Raw genomic sequence first — 23378 nt, forward strand, 5'->3', positions numbered from 1 at the left:
CCAGTGCCCTGTACGGTGTATATTCAGCCGGGACAGCTGAGGCGGTGTAGGAGTGGAACAAACCAGAAGTTGCGTCCACAGCCGGAAACGTAACCCAAGAGTAAAACAACTCGAAAGGGAACGCCGGATCTGCACTCACCACTAAAATCACAGCCATCCCATCCACCGGGACTTGGTACGTCTGAAGATGTGTGCGCACCGCCACGCGACTATGCTGCGCAATGGCCACCGCCGCCATGACAACACTGGAAACAAGAGAATACAAAGAATACTTTGTAGCACAACTGGGTAGTAATTCAAAGAAACCGTTTAAGAAAGAATCAAGCTTGAATAAGACCTATTTCAAAAAATAGGTAGGTTTCACCGACACCCCGTTTTCCGGAAACGGAGATGAAGGGGTTAAGGTTTGAACGATATACTACACGAGTGTCATGATATAAGACCACCGAAACCGTTGGGCGCCATGTCGCAGGGTTTCTGTTCTCACACAGAACTGTGCACAGAGGAGTGGAACCTCGGCGAATTAGGGTGACCCAAAACACACCTTAGTACCCAACTCACCCCTTACCGAGCTAGCTACAGTGTCTCATTGGACATATCAAACCCCCAATGTTTAGACAAACCAGAACATGAACTTACAGTACCTCAGGGTACGTGGAACTCATGAACACTCTTTCGTTATATTATCATTACAAACCAGAACATGGAGTAAAGAAGACACATGTGCATTTGAAATGTTTATTTACTAATGCCGTCTTCTCAGGCGCAGTATCTTAGATAATACAAGTATACTTATTATCAGTAGCAAAATTACCAGCATAGACATAAAAAGCGAATGGTGACAGCATGTCAACATACTGTAATGAATAAGAGTTAACAACACTTATATCTCACCCTCCCTAACACATATATTATATTATTAGCTAAGAAGGTCTCTTTGGGTTGTTTTAGGGCGGGCCCATACCTTAGTGTCCTAGCATGAAGGAATCACATCAGCATACACCAGCTCTCTCTGCATGTGCACCGCATCAAGTGTGTTCTATGTGCCTCGTGCAAAGCTATATCAAACCCGCCTGAAGCCTGAGTTGGCAAAGGCTGCACTTGTGTTATGACTATGAAGGCGTGGAGATCAGACCTCATAACAATTCCATATCGTGTTGTTCCTGAAACTTCAGCACTCTTCGTGCAGACATATTTTATTAAGCAAAGCTGATATCAGAGCAATAACATATTATTCTCACATGCACCACGGCAAACTACTAGGTTGAAAGCTAAGTCAACAATTAAGCGTCGTGTGCAGAAGTTGCAAGACAGAAAAATGGCGTTTAAACCTCAAATGTACCTATGCTAACTTAACACGATATAAGGATATACAGGAGCTACATGACAAAGGGGATGACGGACGATCTGTTCGAATCCAGTGCTGATTGCCCCACCGTGTCAAGAGGACCAGGATGAAAGTGGGATAAAGTATGAGACAAGCAGAGACCCTATATTAAGAAGTGTAATGAATTATTTAGGTGAACCTGTAACAGATCAATGCGTAGCTTCAGGAGGTGCCACACTCCACCCCCGTGGGCAGGATATTTCCCCAACGAGGTTTGAGTCCAGCCAGGGGACAGTTGGAGTGGGGAACCTAATTACAGTTCTTAACAGTAAAGGGGGTAAGTTAGAGAGAGATTCAGTCTTAGGGCAGCCTGGTATTAAACCAATAAGGAATACTGGACCAGGAGTTGGGCAAATGAGTAGGACCTTAATTTGTGTCTCCCTGTTTGAAACTGAACCAATGTTATTGAATAGAAGTGCCCTCCTACAGATATTAACCGAAATAGAGGATTTGGGGTTAATAACTAGTAAAGATATTGAATCGGTCTATTTAGACTGGAGGAGCGCTCCCCCAAGCACTAGAGCTACATTTTCATTAGGGGCAGTGTCAGCATTGGTTATAGCTAATGCAGACTGCTTTAGGAAAAGAGGTATAGATGTGGTCCCTAGTGTACCCCCTTGCCGAGTTCCATCAGAAAGCTTTGGAACGATTCATCAAATGCAAGGGTATGGCTTCTCTAATAATAGGGGTGTAAATATCCCCATAAACTATAAAGATATAGAAATAACAGTAGGAAGAAACCTGGGTGATAGAGAAATTAATATTTTAGCACCTGAAGTCCGATGGGCCCCCAGTGCTAATGGGGAGGATGAGGTAGCAAAGTGGAGTTGAGTTGCAGGTACACTGAATGGGTCAAAAACATCTACAACAAAGCCCATAGTGCGGGGTAGCCAATTGAGAAACATCATATCCTGGAATGTGGCGGGGGTAGGAAAATCGAGTTATAAGCTTAAATCATTAGTAGAATTAGACCCCAAGATAATCTGCCTCCAGGAAACATTGTTGGGGGAAGAGTTTCAGTTTGAAAATTTCTATGTGTACTGCAGTACAGCAAAACAATCTGTAAAAGGGCATGCAAGTGGAGGTTTAGCTATTTTACTTAGCTGTGACATAGTATGAGATCCTGTGATCTATAAGCATCCATCAAAATGCCGTATTGGAGCAAAGCTGAGGATAGGCAAAGATAACTTGGGGCAAGTGATTTTTCTTTTACTGGTAAATGTGTATATCCCCCCAGGGAGGGCGTCAAATGTTCTGGTCGACTCTATTTGCGCTTTTGTGCAAAGGTTAGGTAATAATGAAGAATGCTCACGTATAATGATGGTAGGTGATTTTAATGCCAAATTATGCAATAGTGCAGTCATGCCTTTTTCCAATCCGGAACTGGAGGAGGTATGGGCTATCCCAGATTCTGTACTGCCGGTCCAATTAAAGTCGGATAAACGAGGCCTATTACTTTTGCAAAACCGTAGAAGTTTAGACCTTGTAATATTAAATGGTTGATTCCCGGAGGACTCCCCCGCAGCTTACACCTTTCATGGGACATATGGTCACTCTTTAATTGATTATATTGCAGTTTCCTTTCAATTCTTTAATGCATGTATAAAGTTCAAGGTATCTGCCACAACTTTGTGTGACCATAATATTTTAGTTGCAAATATGGACATAAAAATTGAGAAGCCTGAACTTTGGAATCAAGAGGAATGTAAATGTCTCTTATAATGATGGGCGTACTTGCTGGTCAAATAATTTGCTCCCAAATTTTAAGAGGGTTTTTGAGAATACTGCTTTTAGCCCCAGTCAATAAACACCGGTCCAGAGGTACGAGAGAGTCTTGGCTGCAGTTAAAACTTTCAGAACAAAGAAGCAAGTTTTTAGTACTTCTCCAATAGTAATAATACCATGGGAAATTAAAAAACTGAATTGGGAAATTAATGGTTTATTTAGAGACCAATTTAGGGAGCCCATGACACAAAGGCAGAGAGACATAAGTAGGCTAAAACAGGTATGGAAAAGGAAAATAGCATTGGATCGAAGGAGTGCTGAAGACGAAAAATGGGTTAGACTTCGAGAGGTGGTTCTTTCTGGGGATACTAGGAAGTATTGGGCACTGATCGCAAAATTCTGTGATGGGAGTGAAAAGTCATAACCCATTTTAATCCCAGAAGCAGAATGGTCCATATACATTTCCCAGCTCTAAATCTCATAGTTGGACAGATCCAAGAGGTTACTACCGTTCCAACTACGGGGGGTGCACCAGCATGCATGGAGACTGAAGGTTACATCAAAGGGGCAAGATACTCTAGTGCAATGGGCCCAGATGATGTACCAGTAGCCATAATAAAACAGGATTGTGAAGAATGGGCAAAATGTCTGCATCCGTTGTTTGTCCATTGTTATACCTATGGGGATATTCCACATTCCTGGAAGGGAAGTATACTAGTTCCGTTATATAGGAAGTGTGCACAAAATTCCCTGGCCAGTTTTAGACAGATTTCACTCCTGGACGCAACCGGGAAACTGTTTGCAAAGAGTATTCTCACTCATCTTCAAGAATGGGCCTTTGGAAATAATTATATCCCTTTGGAACAAACAGGATTTCGTAAGAATAGTGGCACACTGGATAATATTTCTGTTCTGCAAACCTTAACCGAAAAATATCCAGTAAGTCGGGGTGTGCCGTTATACTCGGCTTTTATAGATTTCTCCACAGCATTCGATAGGGTAGATCGGGGGAAGCTGTGGAGGAAATTGGTCACTATGGGAATACCAGGGAATCTTTTAAGATTAATAATTGCTCTCCACTCTTCTACCTGGACTAAGGTTTTATCGGGGGGAACACAAGGTCTCTCGAAGAAAATAGTAACCTATAATGGGTTGAAGCAGGCGTGCCTCTTGGCCCCTTTACTCTTTTCCATCTACATTAATGATCTGCCGAGAAGAGTGGGGCTTAGTAAAGGGGACCCCCCTCAATTAGGAAACTTAAAGTTGAGTTGTCTGTTATATGCAAATGATGCAATGATAATGGATTTAACTTTGTGACAGGGCGAGCCCACTAGCAACCTCAGCTGTCCCCGATAGGGAATGGTGGGCAGCGATACTTCCAACACCTCCTTGTCTCCCTTCCCCACAGGGTGAATGGAGCAGTGACAGCCCACTTCAGGGAAACCCAGCCCCGCCTTCCGAGGACGTCATCGGCCAGCCATTGGAGAAAAGGAAGGAAGTGCAACCGTGGGTGTGTTTCGTCATCGCGGAGAAGACGGAAGGTGATTTGGTGGCGTTTGCGGCAAACCGGAGAAGAGAAGACCGCGACCTTGAGGAGCCAAGCCGGGAGGAAGAACACGGCGTCCGGAGTGTACCGAGGACCGAGAAGGAGACGGCGGAGCCTGAAGACCAAAGACCCCATGATACTTTGAGCCACGTTCCCAGAGGAGCGTGGCTGTTCCAGGTACGGAGGAAGGTCTCGGGGTGGGTTGGGAGGCGGGGGAGTCCGTCAGTGTGAAAACCCGGCTCCTACCAGGTTTCTACCCCCCGTTTCCTTCCTTCCTTCCTTCCTTCCTTCCTTCCTTCCTTCCTTCCTTCCTTCCGTTTCTTTTCTTCAAAACCAACTCTAGTAATCACGAGCACCCCCCCTTTTCCTCCTTCACGTGTGTTTTTGCTACACCGCAGTACGTTTTTGCACATACAGGCAGCGGTGGTCCCTGCACTCCCGGTTCCCCCTTGGGTGATATTACAGACGTAAGAACGTCCACCTGAAACCGCGTCTTTTGTTTTGTCTTTCCAACCCTGGCGGGAGTTCTCCAGAACGACTACACTTAACTGACCGGAGAGTCAAGGTCTAGCATCACTGCCCGTGGTACAAGAGTTGTCACTCTGCTGCCACAGTTCCTGACAGTATCACTGCCTGTGGTACAAGGGTTGTCACTCTGCTGCCGCAGTTCCTGCCAGTATCACTTCCTGTGGTACAGGGGTTGTCACTCTGCTGCCACAGTTTCTGACAGTATTACTGCCTGTGGTACAAGGGTTGTCACTCTGCTGCCACAGTTCCTGCCATCATTGCTCCTGGAGTATCACTGCCCGTGGTACAAGGGTTGTCACTCTGCTGCCGCAGTTCCTGCCATCATTGCTCCTGGAGTATCACTTCCTGTGGTACAAGGGTTGTCACTCTGCTGCCGCAGTTCCTGCCATCATTGCTCCTGGAGTATCACTTCCTGTGATACAAGGGTTGTCACTCTGCTGCCACAGTTCCTGCCAGCATGGCTCCTGGAGTATCACTGCCTGTGGTACACAGCTTGTCACTCTGCTACCACAGTTCCTGCCATGATTGCTCCTGGAGTATCACTGCCCGTGGTACAAGGGTTGTCACTCTGCTGCCACAGTTCCTGCCATCATTGCTCCTGGAGTATCACTGCCCGTGGTACAAGGGTTGTCACTCTGCTGCCGCAGTTCCTGGCAGTATCACTTCCTGTGGTACAAGGGTTGTCACTCTGCTGCCGCAGTTCCTGCCATCATTGCTCCTGGAGTATCACTGCCCGTGGTACAAGGGTTGTCACTCTGCTGCCGCAGTTCCTGCCATCATTGCTCCTGGAGTATCACTTCCTGTGATACAAGGGTTGTCACTCTGCTGCCACAGTTCCTGCCAGCATGGCTCCTGGAGTATCACTGCCTGTGGTACACAGCTTGTCACTCTGCTACCACAGTTCCTGCCATGATTGCTCCTGGAGTATCACTGCCTGTGGTACAAGGCTTGTCACTCTGCTGCCACAGTTCCTGCCATCATTGCTCCTGGAGTATCACTGCCCGTGGTACAAGGGTTGACACTCTGCTGCCGCAGTTCCTGGCAGTATCACTGCCTGCGGTACAAGGGTTGCCAGTCTGCTGCCACAGTTCCTGCCATCATTGCCCCTGGAGTATCACTGCCCGTGGTACAAGGGTTGTCACTCTGCTGCCGCAGTTCCTGGCAGTATCACTTCCTGTGGTACAAGGGTTGTCACTCTGCTGCCGCAGTTCCTGCCATCATTGCTCCTGGAGTATCACTGCCCGTGGTACAAGGGTTGTCACTCTGCTGCCGCAGTTCCTGCCATCATTGCTCCTGGAGTATCACTTCCTGTGATACAAGGGTTGTCACTCTGCTGCCACAGTTCCTGCCAGCATGGCTCCTGGAGTATCACTGCCTGTGGTACACAGCTTGTCACTCTGCTACCACAGTTCCTGCCATGATTGCTCCTGGAGTATCACTGCCTGTGGTACAAGGCTTGTCACTCTGCTGCCACAGTTCCTGCCATCATTGCTCCTGGAGTATCACTGCCCGTGGTACAAGGGTTGTCACTCTGCTGCCGCAGTTCCTGCCATCATTGCTCCTGGAGTATCACTGCCCGTGGTACAAGGGTTGTCACTCTGCTGCCGCAGTTCCTGGCAGTATCACTGCCTGCGGTACAAGGGTTGCCAGTCTGCTGCCGCAGTTCCTGCCATCATTGCCCCTGGAGTATCACTGCCCGTGGTACAAGGGTTGTCACTCTGCTGCCGCAGTTCCTGGCAGTATCACTTCCTGTGGTACAAGGGTTGTCACTCTGCTGCCGCAGTTCCTGCCATCATTGCTCCTGGAGTATCACTGCCCGTGGTACAAGGGTTGTCACTCTGCTGCCACAGTTCCTGCCAGCATGGCTCCTGGAGTATCACTGCCTGTGGTACACAGCTTGTCACTCTGCTACCACAGTTCCTGCCATGATTGCTCCTGGAGTATCACTGCCTGTGGTACAAGGCTTGTCACTCTGCTGCCACAGTTCCTGCCATCATTGCTCCTGGAGTATCACTGCCCGTGGTACAAAGGTTGTCACTCTGCTGACGCAGTTCCTGCCATCATTGCTCCTGGAGTATCACTGCCCGTGGGACAAGGGTTGTCACTCTGCTGCCGCAGTTCCTGGCAGTATCACTGCCCGTGGTACAAGGGTTGTCACTCTGCTGCCACAGTTCCTGCCATCATTGCTCCTGAAGTATCACTGCCCGTGGTACAAGGGTTGTCACTCTGCTGCCACAGTTCCTGCCATCATTGCTCCTGGAGTATCACTGCCCGTGGTACAAGGGTTGTCACTCTGCTGCCGCAGTTCCTGCCATAATTGCTCCTGGAGTATCACTTCCTGTGATACAAGGGTTGTCACTCTGCTGCCACAGTTCCTGCCAGCATGGCTCCTGGAGTATCACTGCCTGTGGTACACAGCTTGTCACTCTGCTACCACAGTTCCTGCCATGATTGCTCCTGGAGTATCACTGCCTGTGGTACAAGGCTTGTCACTCTGCTGCCACAGTTCCTGCCATTATTGCTCCTGGAGTATCACTGCCCGTGGTACAAGGGTTGTCACTCTGCTGCCGCAGTTCCTGCCATCATTGCTCCTGGAGTATCACTGCCCGTGGTACAAGGGTTGTCACTCTGCTGCCGCAGTTCCTGGCAGTATCACTGCCTGCGGTACAAGGGTTGCCAGTCTGCTGCCGCAGTTCCTGCCATCATTGCCCCTGGAGTATCACTGCCCGTGGTACAAGGGTTGTCACTCTGCTGCCGCAGTTCCTGGCAGTATCACTTCCTGTGGTACAAGGGTTGTCACTCTGCTGCCGCAGTTCCTGCCATCATTGCTCCTGGAGTATCACTGCCTGTGATACAAGGGTTGTCACTCTGCTGCCACAGTTCCTGCCAGCATGGCTCCTGGAGTATCACTGCCTGTGGTACACAGCTTGTCACTCTGCTACCACAGTTCCTGCCATGATTGCTCCTGGAGTATCACTGCCTGTGGTACAAGGCTTGTCACTCTGCTGCCACAGTTCCTGCCATCATTGCTCCTGGAGTATCACTGCCCGTGGTACAAGGGTTGTCACTCTGCTGCTGCAGTTCCTGCCATCATTGCTCCTGGAGTATCACTGCCCGTGGTACAAGGGTTGTCACTCTGCTGCCGCAGTTCCTGGCAGTATCACTGCCCGTGGTACAAGGGTTGTCACTCTGCTGCCGCAGTTCCTGGCAGTATCACTGCCCGTGGTACAAGGGTTGTCACTCTGCTGCCGCAGTTCCTGGCAGTATCACTGCCCGTGGTACAAGGGTTGTCACTCTGCTGCCGCAGTTCCTGCCATCATTGCTCCTGGAGTATCACTGCCCGTGGTACAAGGGTTGTCACTCTGCTGCCGCAGTTCCTGCCATCATTGCTCCTGGAGTATCACTGCCCGTGGTACAAGGGTTGTCACTCTGCTGCCGCAGTTCCTGGCAGTATCACTGCCCGTGGTACAAGGGTTGTCACTCTGCTGCCGCAGTTCCTGGCAGTATCACTGCCCGTGGTACAAGGGTTGTCACTCTGCTGCCACAGTTCCTGCCATGATTGCTCCTGGAGTATCACTGCCCGTGGTACAAGGGTTGTCACTCTGCTGCCGCAGTTCCTGCCATCATTGCTCCTGGAGTATCACTGCCCGTGGTACAAGGGTTGTCACTCTGCTGCCGCAGTTCCTGGCAGTATCACTGCCCGTGGTACAAGGGTTGTCACTCTGCTGCCGCAGTTCCTGGCAGTATCACTGCCCGTGGTACAAGGGTTGTCACTCTGCTGCCGCAGTTCCTGCCATCATTGCTCCTGGAGTATCACTGCCCGTGGTACAAGGGTTGTCACTCTGCTGCCGCAGTTCCTGCCAGTATCACTGCCCGTGGTACAAGGGTTGTCACTCTGCTGCCGCAGTTCCTGGCAGTATCACTGCCCGTGGTACAAGGGTTGTCACTTTGCTGCCGCAGTTCCTGCCAGTATCACTGCCCGTGGTACAAGGGTTGTCACTCTGCTGCCGCAGTTCCTGGCAGTATCACTGCCCGTGGTACAAGGGTTGTCACTTTGCTGCCGCAGTTCCTGCCATCATTGCTCCTGGAGTATCACTGCCCGTGATACAAGGGCTGTCACTCTGCTGCCGCAGTTCCTGCCATCATTGCTCCTGGAGTATCACTGCCCGTGATACAAGGGCTGTCACTCTGCTGCCGCAGTTCCTGCCATCATTGCTCCTGGAGTATCACTGCCTGTGATACAAGGGTTGTCACTCTGCTGCCACAGTTCCTGCCAGCATGGCTCCTGGAGTATCACTGCCTGTGGTACACAGCTTGTCACTCTGCTACCACAGTTCCTGCCATGATTGCTCCTGGAGTATCACTGCCTGTGGTACAAGGCTTGTCACTCTGCTGCCACAGTTCCTGCCATCATTGCTCCTGGAGTATCACTGCCCGTGGTACAAGGGTTGTCACTCTGCTGCTGCAGTTCCTGCCATCATTGCTCCTGGAGTATCACTGCCCGTGGTACAAGGGTTGTCACTCTGCTGCCGCAGTTCCTGGCAGTATCACTGCCCGTGGTACAAGGGTTGTCACTCTGCTGCCGCAGTTCCTGGCAGTATCACTGCCCGTGGTACAAGGGTTGTCACTCTGCTGCCGCAGTTCCTGGCAGTATCACTGCCCGTGGTACAAGGGTTGTCACTCTGCTGCCGCAGTTCCTGCCATCATTGCTCCTGGAGTATCACTGCCCGTGGTACAAGGGTTGTCACTCTGCTGCCGCAGTTCCTGCCATCATTGCTCCTGGAGTATCACTGCCCGTGGTACAAGGGTTGTCACTCTGCTGCCGCAGTTCCTGGCAGTATCACTGCCCGTGGTACAAGGGTTGTCACTCTGCTGCCGCAGTTCCTGGCAGTATCACTGCCCGTGGTACAAGGGTTGTCACTCTGCTGCCACAGTTCCTGCCATGATTGCTCCTGGAGTATCACTGCCCGTGGTACAAGGGTTGTCACTCTGCTGCCGCAGTTCCTGCCATCATTGCTCCTGGAGTATCACTGCCCGTGGTACAAGGGTTGTCACTCTGCTGCCGCAGTTCCTGGCAGTATCACTGCCCGTGGTACAAGGGTTGTCACTCTGCTGCCGCAGTTCCTGGCAGTATCACTGCCCGTGGTACAAGGGTTGTCACTCTGCTGCCGCAGTTCCTGCCATCATTGCTCCTGGAGTATCACTGCCCGTGGTACAAGGGTTGTCACTCTGCTGCCGCAGTTCCTGCCAGTATCACTGCCCGTGGTACAAGGGTTGTCACTCTGCTGCCGCAGTTCCTGGCAGTATCACTGCCCGTGGTACAAGGGTTGTCACTTTGCTGCCGCAGTTCCTGCCAGTATCACTGCCCGTGGTACAAGGGTTGTCACTCTGCTGCCGCAGTTCCTGGCAGTATCACTGCCCGTGGTACAAGGGTTGTCACTTTGCTGCCGCAGTTCCTGCCATCATTGCTCCTGGAGTATCACTGCCCGTGATACAAGGGCTGTCACTCTGCTGCCGCAGTTCCTGCCATCATTGCCCCTGGAGTATCACTGCCCGTGATACAAGGGCTGTCACTCTGCTGCCACTGCCCCTGCTGCCTTGGTTATCAAAGCCTGTGACCCAGGGGTTTGCTGTTCGAGGTGTTCTGCATCATAGGAATCTTCATTGATGTCATAATATTAGAATACCCCCGCCCCCTGTCTATGGGGATCCTGGATCTCTTAAAATCCATACCAACGAATTACAAGCAATTCAGATGTGACATGGCATTGTTATATAATGCATTAGCAACCCCAGTAGCATATGCAGGCTAATTTGCATGAGTCTCTATTTTTAACACCTCAGACTCCTTTGCAGCTCCAATTCCTGAAGCTCTTCCACACTGGAGTCCTATAGTCAGAAGGGTAACGGTGCACGAGGGATAAAGGCAGCCTGATCGATAGAATGTGGAGAGAACCTGCTAATCATTGGCGCTGCACGTTCAAGGGACCAGCAGCTTCCAATGTTCAGCATGCTTTGTACTGGCAAGCCTCGCTTCTTTTTTGTTGGCTCATGCTGAGAGGGTCTTGGAACACTTCAGGGGTTTTTAACCCTATTTTGTAAGGATGTTTTCCTCAGAATTAAAACAAAAATATTTGCTTCATTTGAAGTTTTAAATAAGTCTGAAGCATCACCTCCTTCTTTTGACACCTTTTCAAGTGAAATGTTCTCTTGATGCCTTCACTTTTCTTGAAGTGCCCCTCACGTGGGAGGAACCAGACAGCTTCTGACTCACATCTTCTATGTTTGATTTATTTAAGATCCTCGCGTTATGATCAGAACTATGAATTTTGCAAGAAAATGATCAGCTTGTTTTAAAGGACCTGAGCGAAATTTGCACAAATGGAGGTGGGTGGATGATGTGGCTCAGCCACACTGAGTAGAGCCAAGTAGATTGAGTTATTTTGCACAGTCGGTTAGAGGCAATTAATTCTGGGTGCTCGAAGGGAAGAAAAACCATCAGTTCTTCTGTAGGTACAAGTCCAAAACATAAACAAAATTCACAGCACGCCCAAAATAATCCAATGCAAAGTTCCTATGTGTAAGTTCTGCCAAAATCCTTCATTTGTGTACAGTATTTCAGAAATCTTGACATTTTCTAGCCGACACGAGTTTCACCTATGCTGTAAGTGCACTAGCAGACTTCATCTGTGCTAGCATCAGATCAGCAGTACATGTTAATCGTTCCAAAGTTCTCGAGAGTCTAGTATCAAATCAGCATTATGTGCATACTGCTCCAACATTCTTAAATGGTGTTAGTCCATTATAGTAGGAGAGCTCTCAATACTCGACCTACACAATTCAAGAGTGTTGGAGCAGTGTACACATGCTGCTGCCTTGACACTAGATACTTGATCGCATTCTCGAGAACTTTGGAACAATGTACATATTTTATGAATAAATAAATAAATAAAATAAATATGCTGCCTCCGGGCTGGGGAAGAAAGAAAATATCATAGTAGGACAGCCAGGGAAAGTCCCACTCCCACTGTGACCTGGTCCTCGCCTCCAAGAACACCACCACAGAGGGAGATCGAGACAGAAAGAGAAGAAACATAGTAGCTGACATCAAGCACATCGTTTCCTCCAGTCCCACGACTTTTCCTGACATCGAGGTCCCGACTCCTGGTTAGGGGAGCAAGAAAACATAATATACCTCTGGCTGCTACTCCGCGGCTTCTTAAAAATGATAAGGCACTGGATCAGGATCTGAACTACGTACACCAGGAACTGTAGCCACATTCAGGAATTGTATTATTAGCAAGGAAGAATCATGTGTCTGTGCTTGAGACATCACTTCCTGCCGACAGGGGAAGTACGTGCATATATGTGTATATAGGTGTGCATACCCGCTACTGAAGTCTTTAGGCAGGTAACACAACAGCTCTGTAAAGCAGTGGAAACGCACTCTACGCCAGCATCAACAAGTCCCTACTCCACAAACTCCAGACAATACAGAACACCGCCGCCAGGCTCGTCCTCGGCATCCCCCGACACGAACACATCAGTCAACAGCTACGAAGCCTCCACAGGCTCCCCCTGGAGAAAAGAGTCACTTTCAAAATCCTCACTCACTCCTACAAATGCCTACACAGCAACGGACCCAAATAACTCAATGACTGAATCAACTTCCACGTACCCAAAAGAAACCTCCGATCTTTCATCCTCGCACTGGCCGAAACCCCGCGCATCCACAGAGCCAGAGCAGGCGGAAGATCCTTCTCTCACGTTGCAGCCAAGACCTGGAACGAGCTACCGGCAGACATCAGACTCACCCCTCCCTGAACACCTTCAGGAAGACCCTCAAGACCTGGCTCTTCGGCTAAACAGATATGCGGACTCGTCCCCACGCCCCCCCCCCCCCCACTCCCCCCACTCCAGCACCTTGAGACCCTCTTGGGTGAGTAGGACGCCTACAATTCCCTGATTGATTGATTGAATGTGGGAAAATGTATAGAAGACATGACATTATGAAGACCGACCAAGGAATGCTTCTTTCTTACCAAATCACCAGTGCCTCTGTGGATTAGGCAGTCTTGGCTAGCTCTGAATTTTGTTATTGGAGCTCACTGAGAAGGTCTTCCTTGCTATGCCTAACACCTATCAAGCCAGAGGTCCAGCTCAACATTATGAATCTTCCTTTTGATGGCCCAGTTTTATTTGGTCTCCACACCAAGGATGAAATGCAGCATATGCAAATCAAAGCAGAAATGCTGAAAGCTTTTGGCCCAGAAGAGAAAAAGAAGTATCAGTACAAGGACAAAGGCCACCAATATTATTCAAGGCAGATGGTTCAGACCCCTCCACGGAGGCATTATCAATCCTAGCAACAAAGGAAGTATCTAGAGGTAGAGGACAACAATAGCAACAGCAGGCCTCTTCTGGCAAAATACCCCATCCCACACCAAACATTGGACTTCTTTCTTTCTGGATGCTCCTTTTGGAAGGCACTATCAGTTAGGTACTTTTTAGAGTCGCCGCATAGTGGATACTGTAAGGGGTCACCCATACCTCTGGTAGACTAAGGACTTGATTTATATGTCGGCAGACAGGATGCGCCATCATAAACATGAGAGAAATCCTATTTGCCGCATTACAATTGCAATAGAAAATAATGCACTTGTAATACGGTTGATGGGATATCTGTTGCGCTTGAGACACAGTATCCTGGCCGTCGAAATATAAATCAGGCCCAGATTCTGTTAAGACTAAGCTGTTGAGGCCGGGGAACAATGTAAGAAACTAAACGGGGCGTCAAGACAGTGATGGGAAAATGCTATCTTTTTACAGAAGCCAGCAATAGATACCGTTTCCTCCTTTAAAACAGGAATCCTGCTTCACTCCAGAACTCCCGAGGCGTCTACGGGAGCAACGCTGTTTTTTAAAACACTCTGACATTTCCTTTGGAAAGTTTTAGCCGCCTACCTGCGCAGCTCTTCAGCGCTCCGGACCTAGCGCTCCAGTCCTTCCTGGCTGCCCCTGTCCTGCACGCGACCCAGACCGCCTCCGCTGATCGCCCCCTCCTTGCCTGACTCGTGGAGTGGGACGGGTGGCTTCACCATCTTGGGCGCGTCTGGGCTCGGCGCTGCAGTTCTTTGGCCCCTCCCCCCTCGACAAGTACTTCAGGCGGTCAGCTGTACGCGCGCCTATCCTGCTTCACTCCAGAACTCCCGAGGCGTCTCCGGGAGCAACGCTGTTTTTTAAAACACTCTGACATTTCCTTTGGAAAGTTTTAGCCGCCTACCTGCGCAGCTCTTCAGCGCTCCGGACCTAGCGCTCCAGTCCTTCCTGGCTGCCCCTGTCCTGCACGCGACCCAGACCGCCTCCGCTGATCGCCCCCTCCTTGCCTGACTCGTGGAGTGGGACGGGCGGCTTCACCATCTTGGGCGGGTCTGGGCTCGGCGCTGCAGTTCTTTGGCCCCTCCCCCCTCGACAAGTACTTCAGGCGGTCAGCTGTACGCGCGCCTATCCTGCTTCACTCCAGAACTCCCGAGGCGTCTCCGGGAGCAACGCTGTTTTTTAAAACACTCTGACATTTCCTTCGGAAAGTTTTAGCCGCCTACCTGCGCAGCTCTTCAGCGCTCCGGACCTAGCGCTCCAGTCCTTCCTGGCTGCCCCTGTCCTGCACGCGACCCAGACCGCCTCCGCTGATCGCCCCCTCCTTGCCTGACTCGTGGAGTGGGACGGGCGGCTTCACCATCTTGGGCGGGTCTGGGCTCGGCGCTGCAGTTCTTTGGCCCCTCCCCCCTCGACAAGTACTTCAGGCGGTCAGCTGTACGCGCGCCTATCCTGCTTCACTCCAGAACTCCTGAGGCGTCTCCGGGAGCAACGCTGTTTTTTAAAACACTCTGACATTTCCTTCGGAAAGTTTTAGCCGCCTACCTGCGCAGTTCTTCAGCGCTCCGGACCTAGCGCTCCAGTCCTTCCTGGCTGCCCCTGTCCTGCACGCGACCCAGACCGCCTCCGCTGATCGCCCCCTCCTTGCCTGACTCGGGGAGTGGGACGGGCGGCTTCACCATCTTGGGCGGGTCTGGGCTCGGCGCTGCAGTTCTTTGGCCCCTTGCCACGCCCCCTGATCCTCCTCCCCATTTGTCCCTTTTTTATGGTTGCCCAATCCCGGCCGCGCAGCGGACGAGCGCAGCGGGCGCGACGAAGGCGCGCCGAAGTTGCGCCTAAGTTAAGCCCGTCTGCGCCCGTCCGCGACGGGCCGGGACCAGGGGCCAGGCACTCTGCCCCTTCTTTGGTGTACACCTCAGCTCAACTTATCGCTCTCACTGCTTTCTCCCCACCCTCACCTTCACGTTTGCGACATCTTGACACACTTGGTATTCTTGTTTCTTCCCCTCTTCACCCGATTCCGGTTCCTTCTAGTCCCACTCCACCCGCTGCTGACCCCCCTCTTGTCCCTTGTTTCCCCCCCGTCCCGGTCCCTACCGTAGCTTCTGCTTTATTGCTTAACACCCACTCTGCTGTCAAACATCAGACAGCTCTCTTTAACCTCCTGACCACTGATTCCCCGGATTTCCTCTTTCTGACTGAAACTTGGTTCACTGCGATTCCCTTCCCGACCTCCTTGCCATTCTCCCTGACACCCATTATGCCCTCCGGGCTGATCGCCCGGACGGTAAGGTGGGGGGAGGGGTGGCGATAGTCATTCGGTCGACCCTCAAATTTCAACTTCTCAATTACCCCCCCATACCCAATGTGGACTACCTTGTGGCCCGCTCTCTTAATCTTTCTGCCCCCTCACTGTTGTCCTTGTGTACCGTCCCCCTCAATCTATGCCTTCCTTTGTAGCCTCCCTTCAGGACCTTATGGCCACTCTTGTGGTCAACAATTCCTCCGTCCTTCTGCTCGGCGATTTTAATTATTGGCCGGGCGACCCTAGGGAAGACCTCCCCTCGAAAGATTTCTCGGGCACCCTTCAATGTCTCAACCTCACATCCCATGTCTCAGTCCCTACTCACGCCCAGGGTAACACCTTGGATCAAATTTGGTCCTCACGTCCCATTGTTTCACTCCTTCTCATATCCCCATGTGTTTGGTCGGATCATTTTATCATTTCCTTCTCTATCCATCTGGGAGCGGTCGACAAGCCCCCCCTTCCGAAAAACATCTTAGCTCGCAATTGGAATCGGACCGACCTGGACTCCCTCTCGCTCACGTTGGCCTCCTCTGCTCCTAACCTCACTAATCTTCCTCTTGAATCTCAGGTTAACGCTATTGGCACATGGCTTTCCTCTTCGTGCGATCCAGTCGCCCCGCTCAGAAAGATCAAGGCGGTTCGTCCATATGACGCGCACAAATGGTTCTCTCCAGAACTCAAAACACTTAAACTCGACCTTAGGCGGTCGGAACGTCGCTGGAGACGGAACTATTGTCCCTCTTTGCGCGCCAAATACAAATCACTCCTCACTGAATATAAAAAAGCGATCCTAGCGGCTAAAACCGCATACTTCACTGAGAGAGTAGCTCTCGCGGCCAATAAACCCCGTGAAATTTTCTCTCTGGTCCACAATCTTGCCATCTCTGATCGCTCCACCCCTAGCTTAGTTCCCTCACAGTCCCTCTGTTCTTCACTTAACGACTTTTTTATTGACAAGATCGTGAATATCAAAGCCAACATTCCTACAGTGCCTCAACCCCGTCCCACTTGTCCCTCCTTCGTTCCCTCTTTCTCCTTTGCCCTCTTCCCTCCCATCTCCACCGACTTATTTTTAAAACTTTTGGTCAAAATCAAGTCCGGCTCTCCCGCGGATTGCGCGCCAGCACGCATTCTTAAAACTCTCTTCACCAACTGTCCTGCTCCCCCTCTTGCTCTTCTTAATTCCTCTTTGGCTCTTGGATCTGTCCCCTCTTCCTTTAAATCCGCTATAGTCCTCCCTATCCTAAAAAAACGGTCTAGATCCCTCTCTTCCTTCCAATTTCCGACCCATTTTTCTTCTTCCCTACCTCGGCAAGATCCTTGAAGCTCATGTTACTTCCTGCCTCTCCACTTATATAGAGGAGAACGGCCTCCTTGCATCCCATCAGGCGGGATTCCGCCCGGGCCACTCCACGGAGATGGTGGTCCTCGCAGTCTTGGACGAGCTCAAGGGGAAGGCCGACTCCAACCTCCCCCAAGCCCTGGTCCTTCTCGATCTGTCCGCTGCGTTTGACACGGTTGACCATTCCATTCTTCTCGACCGTGTCAGCGCAGCGGGCATTCGGGGCGCGGCCTTTTCCTGGCTGGCGTCCTTCCTTCGGGATAGGTCCCAGGCAGTTCATCTCCCCGGTTTCTCTGCTCCTCCCCGCCCAGTCACTTGCGGCGTTCCCCAAGGTTCCTCTCTTTCCCCCCTTCTTTTCAATCTTTATATTCACCCCCTCATCACCTCTCTCCTTGAGCTGGGGGTCTCTGTGTACAACTACGCAGATGACCTCCAGCTCGTCTTTGATCTTTCTTCTACCCCTGATTCTCTTCCCAAGTTCTGCTCCACTTTAGTTTTTATTTCTGACTGGATGAGCGCTAACCATTTGAAGCTCAATTCAGACAAGACGGAACTTGTTCTCACTGGTGGCCCCTCTAACCCTTGGTCCCCTGCACATTGGCCCCTTTCTTTTGGTCCCCCCCCCGGTGCCCGCTTCCTCTGTCCGCACTCTTGGTATTAAAGTCAGTCATGACTTATTTATGCACAGTCAGATCAGCTCCGTCGTGTCTTCTTGTTTTCTCTCTCTTCGCTTAATTCGGAAAATTTCACGTTTTTTTTCTACCGATGCACTTAAATCCATAGTCATGGCCCTTGTCACCTCCCGCCTTGACTACGGGAATGGCCTGTACGTGGGTATACCTGCTTACGAATCCCGCCGTCTACAGGCCATTCAAAATCAAGCTGCTCGTCTTATCCTCTCCCTCCCTAAATCTTCTCATATCACCCCGGTTCTCAAATCACTTCATTGGCTTCCTGTTCGCTTCAGATCCTTTTTCAAACTGGCCTGCTTAGCTTTTCGGGCTCATTCCCGTTCCGCGCCCCTGTTCATCACTTCTCTTGTCTCTTCTCATGCCCCGGTCCGCATTCTTCGCTCTTCCTCTCTTTCTCTTCTTCATATCCCTCGCTTCCGTAAATCCAGAACGGGGGGCACTCGGTTCTCAGTCCTGGCCCCCCAGTTCTGGAACAGTCTTCCTCTCTCCATCCGCTCCATTCCCATTTACACTCACTTCCGCAAAGCTCTTAAAACCTTCCTCTTTTCTTTGGCATTCCCTTCCTAATCTCCTTGGGTTCCCTCTGTTGAGTTCTGATCAGGTCCCCAGCGCCAGGAAGCCGCCCGGCCACCGTGCGCTCTATTAAATACTTTATTCATTCATTCATTCATTCATTCAAAGGGCATTTATTCAAGATATTTTTTGGTAGGTAAAAAATGCTCCAAATAGAAACTCAGTTTAATCTCAGTCTTCAGCCTAGCCAACAGATACAGTGTTGAGTGCTAGCCCTTCATATATTTTTCCAAAGCTCACAAAAGGGGACTAGATGAGTGCAGTAAATTTGCAAGATGCTTCTACACAGAGATGTCAAGGAAATACAGAAATGTAATAGTAGGAAAAGCACACTACCAAAACAATTTTCTCAACAACACTCTAAAATCAGCCCCATGGATCTTCTCCAAGTGAATGGCGGTAGTGGCCGCCTATTATCACACAGAGGACGTCTGGCAATATGTGAGGGAGAGGAAGAGAGGGAGGTAGGAGTTGTGTAATGTCTGAAGAAGAAAAACTGAAGAGATTTCCTCCAGGACAAGAACCCTCACTCACCGTTAGGTGACATGCTTCATCATATGGGTTCCCTCCTCACACCGAGGTTTGGGCGACAACTTCTCGAGGGGAGAAACAAAGGTGTTTTCTGAAGACAAGCGTATGGATAGTGGTGGCTGAGGGGCAGAGTGCAAAAAAGTGTGTGAGTCATTAAAAATGTTTTATTGAGGGATTAGTACCCCCTGGCTTTCTTTTGACCCCCACTGATCCTTAGTGTGTTTTTGAGTAGTGGCCACCTACCTTTGCAGGCTGAGGATTTATGTTCATGTTATGTTTATGTTTAATTCTAGCTCACAGACTTGTTGAAAAAAAGCCTACTCCACATAAAAAGCTATCCAAGACTTCAGGATGACAGCATCTCAGCTTCACCATCTTGGCCACCAGATAAATCTTCAGAATCCGGAAACAATGTCTTTATGGAAGCTGACGTTTATCGTGTTGATCTTGAACACAAACAGAGGAGAAGTGTCTCTTTCGGAGGAAAGAGTATTTTCCATTCCTCAGAAATACTGTTTATTTCAGACAACCATGTCCTCGCAAGCCCATCAGAAGGCCTCCTTTTTACGGTGAATAACCTGTTACGTCTAAATTGTACCAAAGACTCCACATGACATTGCCATGTCAAACTAAGATGGCGGTAATGTCAAATTAAAGATGGCAAATACTGATATGGATGCACCCATAATTCAGGAAGCAATGGACTGAATGGTGATAGGAAGACCAAAAAAAAGAATATATATGATACATTAACTTTGTGTTGTATTTATGTCCATAATGCCAATGATGCATTGGTTTTGTGTTATATTTATGTTTATGATGTCAAACTATGTCAATTCTAAATGTTGTGTAAATTGTCATGAATGTAAATATGTATATGTTATTGGATATGTGTTTTTCTATAATGATGTGAGTTCCTTACATAAAACAAAATAGATTCATTGAAAAAATAGGTTGAATAAATAACCCCATCACCAAAGGAATATAGTGTGGTGTGGTGATAAGTCAATCATAGAAGTAAGAAGGATACCTGGTCCCCTTTTTGTTCTTGCATTAATAGATCATAGCACATTTGGCATTTATTACATTTTATAGGAAAAGTCCTTTGTAAAGATCTTTCTTGACAATCCCTGTCATAGAAGAATAAGAATTTTTTGGAAGGATTAAAGAAAACATACAATCCTCAACGGCTGGTTCTCCTCTTTGCGTCCCTTGATGAAGTAAGTGCCGGGCAGCTAGATATTCATGAGGTAGGTGTTACGCCTACCCGAGGGACTTTCTAAATTCATCACATAATCTAGCACCACATCAGGGGCATGTGCTGTGGGCTGTGACTTGTTAAACAAGCATTTGCAATGCAATAGGTCTCCCAGCTTTAAAGTTTGAGCTATTGGCATTGTATATTACAATGTGTTACATTAACTTGTTATCAAACTCTGAATTGTTGTATAAAGATGATTTGCAAACTGTCAAATGTTGCTGAATAGTAAGCAACGTTGTGAATAATATTGTTTGCTAGTCATCCTTGGGTACCAGAGTACTTCACTTGAGGCAGCTCACTACTCTGCACTCACTACTCTGCACTCACTACTCTGCACTCACTGCTCACTACTCTGCACTCACTACTCACTACTCTGCACTCACTACTCACTACTCTGCACTCACTACTCACTACTCTGCACTCACTACTCTGCACTCACTACTCTGCACTCACTACTCACTACTCTGCACACAGTAAATCTTAGGGCAGAGGGCCGCTTACAACAGAGCTCAGGGCAGTGTAAGATCTCACAGGTTGTAAGTGAGGTATAACAGACGGTCACAATATAGTAATCTCTCTAAAAGAAATCCATTTATCTGTGTTTCCGCTTTCCTCTGGACTCAACACAAAGAATGGATTGCATTGTCTATGTGAACTGCAATGCTGTAGTGGTTCAATGTTCTACAATGTGGGCTAATTCCAAACTTTTCTTACCTCCTCTTTGGTGAAATTTTTATCAGTCCCCAGCAGATACGGGGTTATAAAGCTCTCTCCTGGTCGCAGCTGCGTCATGAAGCCATGGAAACAGAGGTAGCAAGCCAGGAACTTCCAGCGCTTGCTTTCCACATCACGCACTGGCACCTCTGGTGGCGGTGCAAGTGGAGGCTGGGGAGCAGAGTCCTCATTATCTACAGCCATTCTCTGACTGTTTGTTACTCTAAGGCTACAGCGCCCTCCTACTGGGAAGATAAAATATGCATCCATTACCCTTGGACGTGCCTGGCAGGAGCTGCTGTTTAGTACATAACCTGAGTCCAGTAGATGAGATCAAGCTTGCAAGCACCAAACCTGATACTCCATAACTCCTTGCTAAAGTTGCACAAGCACCATTCGGCGAAAAAGTAATCAAAGATTTAAAAAAATACCACCAAATAAACACTGTTATACTTAAAACTTCTCAAAAAATCAAGGGTTCTGCAACCAATCAGAGTGTGCCCAACACACAGTCAGACGCAGTAGCATCAAAACACACTGCACCTTAGTGCGTCCAAATGGAGATCCTGGTCCAGGCCCATCAACTTCACGTTCCTTCCGTTCAGCTCCGCACTATCAATAAAAGGCCTCCTGAACCAATCCAAAATGCGTGAAACCTCTAAATTTCATCTTAAAATAGTGTTCTCACCAAAATGTCTTCTTTCACCTGCTACAACTAATGGAGGAATTCTACATTCCTTACCGCAACCCACAAGACTTCTCTGTGTATTACAGTCACAACATTGCACCTTGGATACCGCAATGCCATTACAATCCGACTCTCTGCTAAAACCATCGTTCAATGTGACGGGCTGGGGCCTATGCGGCGCAAATCATCTTTGGACCTTGCTGGTTGGACATCACCCTGATACAGGTTGCCTTGCATCAGTTACAGATCAAACGACAAGAAAAACAGAAGACGGAAAGAATCCACGGACGGAATACACGGAGGCCGCCCCGGAAGTCAGGCACGGTCGCCTGTGACGGGGGCGGGGCCACGTCCAGACCGGAAGAGGAGGCAGGCGGAGTCGATGCGTCTCGCGGCCCGGGGCTCCTGTGAGCGGTGTGGAGACCCGGGGCCGCGCTAGCAGGAGGTTGGGCACCGCGTGCTGAGAGAAGAGTCCCCGACATTGCCCAGGTAAGTTTCAAAAGGCTGGGGGGGCGGGGGGGCCTCGGCGCACTCGTGTGTGTGTGTATGCATGGGAGAGTGTGAAGGCTGGGGGGGCGGGGGGGGCCTCGGCGCACTCGTGTGTGTGTGTATGCATGGGAGAGTGTGTGTCTCTGTATGTATGTATGTGCGTGCGTGCGTGCATGGGTGCTCGTGTGTGTGTCTGTGTCTGTGTGAATGCGCATGCGTGTGGGAGCTTCCCAGGAGACAGCAGCTGGCCACAGCGCTCGTTCGCGTGCGCGTGGCCAGCTCTAATCGCCTCCTCGGAGACAAAATGCGCGCGGCCAGTACTGTCTCCTGGGGAGCACAGTCAGTGACAAAAGATCTCCTGGCGGACACAGCGCTGACGCGCTGTTAAACGCCAGGAGACCTAAAAAGGTGCCCAAGCATTGACAATTTGGCTGGTGTTTTCCACCCTTATGAGACAATGCCTGTTGTTTAACATTTTGCAATGCACCTTGAAAGGCACAAACATGCACAGGCTATCTTTATTGTTTTTTTGGGCTACACACAGCAACCAGAGTGACCCATAGAGTGGGCAAATTAGGCACATATACTACTGGCATTAGACAGTACTACCACAAAAAAATACAGGAATAAGTGATACACAACATTATCTGCATTCAATCTAAATACACCTGACTCAATACACCAGTGCAGTATGTGTAACCAATAATGTATCCATTCATAGATGTAAACAGAGGGAGTGTAACTGAAGTGTTTTGTTCCTGCCTAGTGTGTGAGTACAGGTCAACACTTCTGCTTCTACCCCTGTTTTAGAAATGTGTGATAGAGCTCAGGGTAAGATACTCTACTTTTTTAATCCATGGCTGTTGTTCCTTTAACCCACCTTTGTTATAGACACTTATGGTTATTGGTGCTTGACACCATATTGATGCTTGGGCATGAAAAATCAAGAGTATTCACACTTCATGAATTGTGCACTTGTCTGTAATTTTAACGTTTTTTTTTTTTTGAAAAACCTTTATTTGCAGAAGAAGGACATATACAGACCTACAACCACCAAGGCCGGTCAGTAACACAAACAGCAAAAATAAAGCAGTACACAGCTCATCAGCCGACAACCCGAGGGTCCGGCAGCGAAAAAGCATGACGTGGTTAGGAGCGTCTGGTAAATGAGGAGGAATAAAAGGTTTCCATTTTATAACACACAAATAACAAAAAGAA

General features: G+C 49.3%; 1 protein-coding gene across 1 annotated transcript in view; it reads left to right on the forward strand.

Annotated features, from left to right (window-relative positions):
* The window catches only part of LOC144798875 (uncharacterized), a 55954-nt gene extending 35969 nt beyond the window's left edge, over positions 1 to 19985 (forward strand). The window contains exons 2-3 of the mRNA XM_078669970.1: positions 4521 to 4835; positions 19302 to 19985. Of these exons, the coding sequence (XP_078526096.1) occupies positions 4521 to 4835; positions 19302 to 19622 (636 nt within the window). The 3' untranslated portion in view covers positions 19623 to 19985. The remainder of the gene's footprint in view (positions 1 to 4520; positions 4836 to 19301) is intronic.
* The last annotated feature ends 3393 nt before the right edge of the window (positions 19986 to 23378 follow it).

This window comes from Lissotriton helveticus, chromosome 12 (genome assembly GCF_964261635.1).
Source record: "Lissotriton helveticus chromosome 12, aLisHel1.1, whole genome shotgun sequence".
In the NCBI taxonomy this organism is placed as follows: domain Eukaryota; kingdom Metazoa; phylum Chordata; class Amphibia; order Caudata; family Salamandridae; genus Lissotriton; species Lissotriton helveticus.